The sequence below is a fragment of the Phalacrocorax carbo genome, chromosome 5 (assembly GCF_963921805.1).
Source record: "Phalacrocorax carbo chromosome 5, bPhaCar2.1, whole genome shotgun sequence".
In the NCBI taxonomy this organism is placed as follows: domain Eukaryota; kingdom Metazoa; phylum Chordata; class Aves; order Suliformes; family Phalacrocoracidae; genus Phalacrocorax; species Phalacrocorax carbo.
In genome coordinates, this window is record NC_087517.1 from 67,339,327 (window position 1) to 67,347,368 (window position 8,042).

Here is an 8,042-nt window from a genome sequence, read left to right on the forward strand (position 1 = left end):
CCCCTTAGATATTACCTATTATCAGAGACCAGAGAAATAGCATAAAAAATAAAATAAATTGGATGCAGGAAAAAAGGTCATATTAAATGAGTGTTTCAAATAACTAATCATGGGTAGTACAAGCTTGAGTGAATTTAACAGCAGCATTATTAACTCAACAACATCCCATCTTGAATATCCAATTCTTGGAAATCCCATCCTGGACAATTCAACAGTGAAGGCACTGAACTCGGGAAGGAACATTACACGATGACCGAATTGCTCTTTTATTCAAGAACTGTCACAAACTGAAATGAGATCAAAAAACATTTTCACTCTTTATCCAGTATAATTAATAAGTGAATGGAAGTTTGAATTCCAAGTGACCCTTTGCACACTCTAAAAGAAAACCCAACGATGAAAGAACCTCCTGTGTTTATAGTGCCATCTCACATCTTTTGTTCAAATGCAGGGCACTACAACAAAGTAGCTTTTTATATTAAAAGACAGATCACTGAAAGCTCCATGTTAATAATCACAATAAAAAAACTCATGATTTGTTTTCTATCTGGTAACATTTCATTTGGAACAACCTCCTAACAAATTACTATTTACCCATATATACCTGTAAACATATTATCAAAACCATTGCAATCATAAATAGAAGAGGAATTTGGCTACTTAATTGCCTCAGATTGCTTACAGTGTGTCAAAAAAATATAATCCATCAGAAAGCAAGATACAGCAATGGGTTTTTGGTAGGAATGTAGTTAAGTATGTAACTAAAATTACATAAGCAAGCTCATTAAAATTAATGCCAATTTAAAATTATTTTTGTATTATCTTTTTGATAGCCTGAATCTATAGTTTGACTTAGATTTTCCCAACTCTTCAGTAAAATGTCTCCTTTGCAGACATCCCAAATGTGACCTCATTTGGTTTCTTCCAACATTGCAAAATCTATTCTTCATGGTTATCAGTATTATTGGCCACATTTCTCATAATTTCTTCTATAATTAGCTAAGCAGTGGCAGCGAGACCCAATGTTATACCACTGAGGCAGCTCACATAATGGCACTGAGACCAGCTGATGTACATCTGACTTAAAATTGGGTCCAGATAAAGACTTGCTCAATTCCTATTCCTTCTGCAAGAAGGCTCTGTAGTAAAACTGTGAAGCCATAAAAATGGCTAATGCATGTAAGAAAGGAAGGCATAATTTCTCTGCAGTATGCTTTATTAATCTTTCTCTCTATGAAGCTTCACATTAGCAAGACAGTGATATGGAGGTATAAACGACTTCTGATAAAGTTAATTAAAATATAGCAAAGTAATTACTAATATCTGAACTCCATGGCTTCATTTGGATTGCTAATGGCATGGGAACAGGCGTAGCGAGGCAGAGAAGGCTAGCCAATAGCCAGCCAACAGACTGCAAGTCACATGTGGCTCATGAAACAGTTGATGTGAGCCTAAATTTGAAGTGCAGAAAAATACTGGAGCAACTTATTAAGTAATCAATTTGTGAGCAGCTAGAGTACATCAAGGCAGCACACAACTGACTGAAAAACTCCCTGAATTTTTTTTCAGTAGCGTACTATCAACCATTAGCTATCCAATGGATTTTTTTTGCAGGGATCTGTAATGGAGCTCCTCCAGCAATCCCATTCCATACCATAGTCATTGACTTGGACTACAGAATGGCTAATGAGAAAAACCCAGGGACATTTCTAACCTCGATGGGTATCGCAAATGTTTTTGGAGTGTACCCCAGTTCAAGAAAACCCAGATGTAGATGATCTTCACAAATTAGGAAAGGACAACTACATCACCAGAAGAAAAATCTAGTGTAAGACTAGAAAATGGGGAGATCTCAAATGCCCCAGATGGTAGACGCCCCAGATCGTGGATGCCCTGCTCATCATGATCGTCACAAATTGGGAAAGCAATGTGAAGAAAAATATAGCTGAACAGGGTGGTTTTACTGCAGACAATAATATCTATCTAGTTTTGAACTGAATTCTTAAAACAAGGTCTAGGCAAACTGAAAAGAGTTCAGTAGATAGCACAAGGGGTTGTAAGAGTTCTAGAAATTCTGAGAGATAAGGTTAAAAGAATTAGGTTTGCCTAGCATAGAGGAAGAAAAGCGAGGGAGAACATGGTAACACCTAGTAAGCATCTGCCTTCCATGCCCACCAGAAGAGGATAAACTGCCTAACTTTCAGCAGATGAATACCGCAAAGACATTTGCAAAGAAATAACAAATCCCACCCCAACCTCTCCCAGCCAAACATTAAGGCCAGTTGTGGGTAATTGCTGAATACACATACTTTAAGACCAGGTTAAACAGATGCCTGTCAACTTGAAGTGTTTTAGTGGAAGGGTGGGACCAACGCCTTAGTAAGGTCCCAGTGCTTTTAGGACTGCTACAGTTACTTAAGATGCAAACAGTAATTATTTTTCAGATTCTCCAGAGAATGAAAATCAAGAAGCTAAAGAATACAACATACCAGGAATAAACACAGTAATTAAATCCACCACCTCCTTCGGTGGCTTTCACAATAACACAGCAACAGACTATATTCCTGGAACGGTATCTTTCTTCTTGCACCCTGTGTGAACAATTTTACCGTGCCCACGGACTTTTAATTGGCAATGGCTTCTGTCTTTAAAAAGTAATGCAAATTTAGTAGCCAAATACTTATTACTTTTTCAGAACAACTAATAAATACCGTTTTGTGTATGAGAGGTAACTATCTTGTTATCTGCTTGACAGAAGTTTCTCTGGTAACAAAGTTAAATATTTCCAAAACAACGCTCTCTAAATACGGGTACAATTTATTGGCGGTGTTTTCAAATTAGACAAAATAAGCACCAGTGCAACAGTAGGATACTGTTGTGCACAACACAGGGAATTTAATATGGAAAAATGAATGGAGTGCGTATATCAGGAACAATAAAACAGGAATGATACTGCCGTGATTCATCGACTGAAGATTTCCGACTAGCATTTACAATGGGCTTGATGCTAAAACCCTCAGACCTTTCTTTGGAAAGCACCTCTGAACCACTCTGAAGAATGCTTTTTATAAATTGCACAGCATTTTAAATAACACACTGCCCTTATATGGCCTTAAGGCACAAAACTTCCAGTCACTGTAAAATCCAGCTTACACATGTAAAACAATATCAAGAAGAACAACCAAAAAATTAAAAAAAAAAGAAGAAAATATATAGGTTTTCTCTGATACCACATTTCTCGAGTGGGACACCTTGATTTTCAGCTTTTTTTTTTTTTTGTTAAATGAGTACTTTAATGAAAACCATCTGCAGTGCCCATGTTCTCTGAAGAACCAGGCTCAAGATAGGTACCACCTGGCACCAAAAAAGCTCATGAACCTAGCACTGGTGGCTAGAAACATGGTAAAACAGCATTAGAACATGGTCTGGTATCTTCACATTGTGACTTCTGCTCCATGCACTAGACACAGCCTCTTCTCCAGAATAATCTAACTAAGCGCAGGGAAAAAGCTGCATAGAGATTCAAAGTGAAAGTATATATACACCATGATGAGAGAGAAAAATTCATATACACAAATAGTTAAAGGTAGGTAATCTATCTGCTTCATCCCTCCCACGATCTCTTTCCCTGTAAGCAGATGTCCTAAAGGTGAGGTCAAGTTGCTCTCGGTCCTTATCCTGTACACGCGACTGAATTTTGTGTTATACAGTGCAAAGAGGACCAACTTCAGCAGGATTAAGAGCGCCTCCCTAAAATACTCCCAGAACATCCTGTGGCTTGTTGATTATGAAACCCTCCAGAGATATGATAGGAATTTGAACTCCCTTGTGTTGAAATAGAAACCGAACTCAGATATCCCACCTTCTGAGTGAATGCTCTAACTGCTGAGCAGCTGTACAAAAGCAATGCTTCTCTGCCACTCATGTTGGAAGTCGCCTGATATCACCGTGGGTTTTGATGGAAATAGCTTACGCTTCTAACTCCAAGAGAGAGTTTGGGGCTGAAAATTCCAGGTCAAGCCTCAGCAAAGATTACAGCACAAGTTAAATAGGTTCCGGTCATTTTTATTTCTCCTCCTCAGTTTTTGGTTCAAGCATCACAAGCTCTTTTTAATTCTCCCTCCACCCACACAGGAAGGTACTATGTCCTTCCCTGTGGGCTGCAGACTCCATGTGGGGACCGAGGTCTACAAAAGACAGGCGTCAAAGCATTTGGTATCAGTCCTACTTGTGGATCTAAACTCTAAATGCCACAATAAGAACATAACTCCCCACCCTCGCAGGGGATGCCAGGTGCCTGCACAGTAAAATGGTGAGGGCCACATTGGTGCTTAAGATAAAATACCGAGAGAAGCAAGTGAACACCCTCATAGGACTTGTCTATGATTCTTGAGATAGTCCTAGTGCAGTGTTTAAGACTAAACCTTACTAAGCTTATTATCAGAAAGCACTTCTATACCTGAATGTAGCTGAAGGTTTTCCAAGATAAAAATGCTTCAGCTGCTGCCATACCATCTGACAGCTGTCCATCCATCCGGTTCCTCCTCCCTTGGGAGGGAGGGATGGTAGAAAAAGAAAAGAACATTGCCCTTGATACAACTGTTCTGGAAACATCTCCCTTTAGATATAGGCTGACATTCCAAATTACTACCTTGAATGGCAAAAACCTGCATGCTTATGCGGGCAGAGGGATCAAAGCTGGATCAATAAGAATAACAAAAAAGGTCTGTGTTTATTCAAGATAATGGATAGTAAAATAAGCCTCACTGCTTCACACCTTAAAAGGTGCTGGGCATCTGCTAAGACTGCTACCCAAATGAGGTTACTGAGAAAGACAAAGCTTAGGGTTTCTCCCACTGCTGAAGTTATTCAAAACTCAAAATTATCTGAAATTCCTTTGGCCAAAATCACTCCCTGTTTAAATATAAGAAGGTAGCATGAAGTCCCTTTCATCATCAGGATATTAAAAAAATGGGGTTTGTTTCACATATGTATAAGGGTTAAAACCACCCTAGTATTCCCCTTCCTGCTGCAAACGGCTACCACTGGCAGGATCTCTCTGATTATAACCTATGATAAGACCAGAAAGTATTTATGAATAACAACCACTTCTGCAGGAATGTAAATTTCTATGCAGAAACCAAGGCGTGCCTGAGAGAAAGAGCAGCACAGAATGAAATTTTGCTGAGATTTCATAATCACAAGGACAGATTCTAGTGCAAGGGAAAAAAAAAATAAGAGTACTTATTTCTCTCCCTTAAGAGCAAGATGTGCAGGTCGGTCTGTCTGCTGCCACCACCCTGCCACCAATACACGTCTGTCTCCTTTTCCTGCTCTCAGTCCCTCGGGAACTGCTACAGTTATATTCCTCTGGCCTGAGCAGCCCAATACGTCATCCCGTCTACCAGCAACCAAAGTGCAGCAATATCCTAAAATTCAGGGCACGGGGCCAAACACGCCCAATCAGTAGTCGCACTTGTCTTAAGAGAGCAGGGTTACGAGGCCACAGATTTCAAAAGCTAGATGGTAGGGATGACCCATTATTCCTTGAGGAAGGAAAAGAGAAGAAAAAAGGTAAGTATCTGTCATCATTTCCATACGCCAGTACAACACTGTCGCCTTCTCCTGGGGCTCAGGTATCGGTAGAAGCAGCTTGTAATGTATATGGCTGTTGCCAAAATACATCACACTGCTATACAGCAATCTCTATATAACGTTAATGAATTCTGCTTGCTGCAGCAGACCATCTGCTTTGCCCACACCGTCGCACGCTAACACATACTATCTGCTTACAGTGCTGTTGAGCACGCTGGGGCATCAGCAGCACGAGGCGATCCGAGCCGTGCTGAAAACGGCACTATGCCGACAAAAATTAAACGAGCTGAAGAACGTACATTGCTCTTCCCTATACAGGAAGCAGCATATATAAAAACACGTTACAAAACTGAAACATACTGAAGGGAAATCTAGAAGATGCATATTGATCATGTGCTGCGTCTATGAGATCGTGCACGTAGAGCATTAAAACAGACAATTCCACTTGACTATTTGTTTCCTGCATAATCTATTTAATTTAGCTGCACTGAGAATGACACGCATAATGTAATTTAGCATCATGCACTGCCTCCCATTCACTCCCCACACAACTACAAATACAAACCGTTCACACAGCTAACGCTCCGGTACAGTACATGACCAAACACAAAACACATTAATGACAACCAGCAAGCTTTCCCCAACCCAGGCACCCAACCCAGCCATTACAATTAGCACCCACAGAAAGAACACAAAGAGGACACCCCATAAACAGCATCTCCCTTCCACAAACCCCCCCCGAGTTCAAGCAAAGGCACTAGAGGAGGGAACACAGGCAAACAGCACGCGCCGCACCATCCCTCACCACCCCACCATCAGCTCTACCATGCTGACAGAATTACAAAGCCATCCTTGGTAACACATGCCACTATGCGGAATATAAAACATCCCACCACTGCAGACAGATGTCATTGCACACACACGCGTACCTCCCTTCTCTCACTGCTGTTCGTGCCACTATCTACCTCAGAAAACCTGCTGCACACATTCAATACAGAAATAAATTCCCGCATACACCTCCCCAGCGTTTGGTGCCTTCTAACCTGTGTGTCAAATCCATTTTCTACTGAGCTACTCTTCCTTGGTGGGAGTCCATCTCCTGTGTTTTCTTGTCCATTAGGAGATTTGAGAGGAATCTGGCTGGAATATAATGGCTTCGTCACCTCCACCTTGTTCCCAAACTTCAGGTAACAGGGCTGTGGGATGGTCCTGGCTGTTGGGACATGCAGGATTGGAGCAGCGCTGTGTACGGGTTTAGGTAGTCCCGATTTCATTTTGGAGGCTACCAGGATGGCTGGCATTTTCTCTTTCTGCTTTCCTAACACGTTTCTGTCAGCAGCAGCAACAGCAGAGACAGCAGGCAGAGAGAGAGAAAAGGACACGTTGGGGAAGCTGCTCTACTCTAAAGCAGCCTGGTTTACTGCAGGGATCTCCAAAACCAGCTTAGAATTTAAAACCAATAATAAAAAGAAGGAAAAAAAAAAAAGGCAAGAGAAAAAGAAAAACACAACCCCAAGCCACTTTCAGCCTCAAAATATCTCTCAGCTTTATGCCAGCCTTCCACCTGTTTCCTCTAATTTTATTTTCAGTTCTTCACCACTGTCCTCCTTCCTATTTCTGCGGTTATTTAACTCGCTCCTTCCTTTCTCTGGCTGACTCCTGTAATTTTCTTCCCTGGAAATAGGAGACTTTCACTCCATTATCTTGTCACCGCATCTCCAAACTGAGGCAGCCTTTTGGAATAAAAAAAATAAAAAAGGAACCTGCTGCTGCATATGCTTCCCCTTCCGTCTGCACTAGAGAGCAGGCGAGCGAGCGAGCAGGATTTCCAGCTTAAGATGTCTTTCTTCAGTCTTAGCCAAGAAGCAGATGTAGCTCAGTGTGTTAATGACTGATGCCCTTGGATACGAGCCTTAGAGAATCAAGCTTCTTAAGCCTTAATAGCTGTGAACAGGATGACGATGCTGGAGGAGGAGGAGAAATGTCCACTGACAGCAATTTTAAATAAAAATATGCCAGCAGCCACAAAATTTCCCGGCTCCCCCAGTGCTGGTGATGAAAACCTGGAGGAAAATAAAATAAAATAAAATAAAAGGTCATTCAGCTGTCAGACGGAAAGGGAAAGCGGCCGCCAGCTCATCTTCCCCTCCCGCAGTGGAGCGGGCTCCCGCCCGGCGCTGCTCAGCGCATCCTCCCGGGCTGCTGCCGCGGGGGGACCGGGGGGGACCGGGGGGGACCGGGGGCGGCGGCTGCCCGGCCGGCACGGTGCAGGCAGGGCGGCCCCCGGCTTGGCCCTGCCTGCTGGTAGCAGGAACAAAACAAAAAGAAAAAAAAAAACCACACCAAAAAAACAAACCCTCTTTCTGCAGGGGGAGGAGTGGCGTCGCGTCCTGCGGCGGGCAGGGGGCTCGGCGGGGGATGCGCCGCCCCGGGGCTCCGGGGGAGGA

At 42.4% G+C, this 8,042-nt stretch overlaps 1 protein-coding gene across 2 annotated transcripts in view; it reads right to left on the reverse strand.

Moving 5' to 3' along the window:
• NAV2 (neuron navigator 2) overlaps positions 1–7,581 on the reverse strand; it is a 236,413-nt gene extending 228,832 nt beyond the window's left edge. The window contains exon 1 of one of the 2 annotated variants that reach the window (XM_064452868.1): positions 6,639–7,581. In XM_064452868.1, the coding sequence (XP_064308938.1) occupies positions 6,639–6,896 (258 nt within the window). In that variant the 5' untranslated portion in view covers positions 6,897–7,581. The remainder of the gene's footprint in view (positions 1–6,638) is intronic. The other variant, XM_064452864.1, reaches the window with a different exon arrangement.
• Positions 7,582–8,042: the final 461 nt, after the last annotated feature.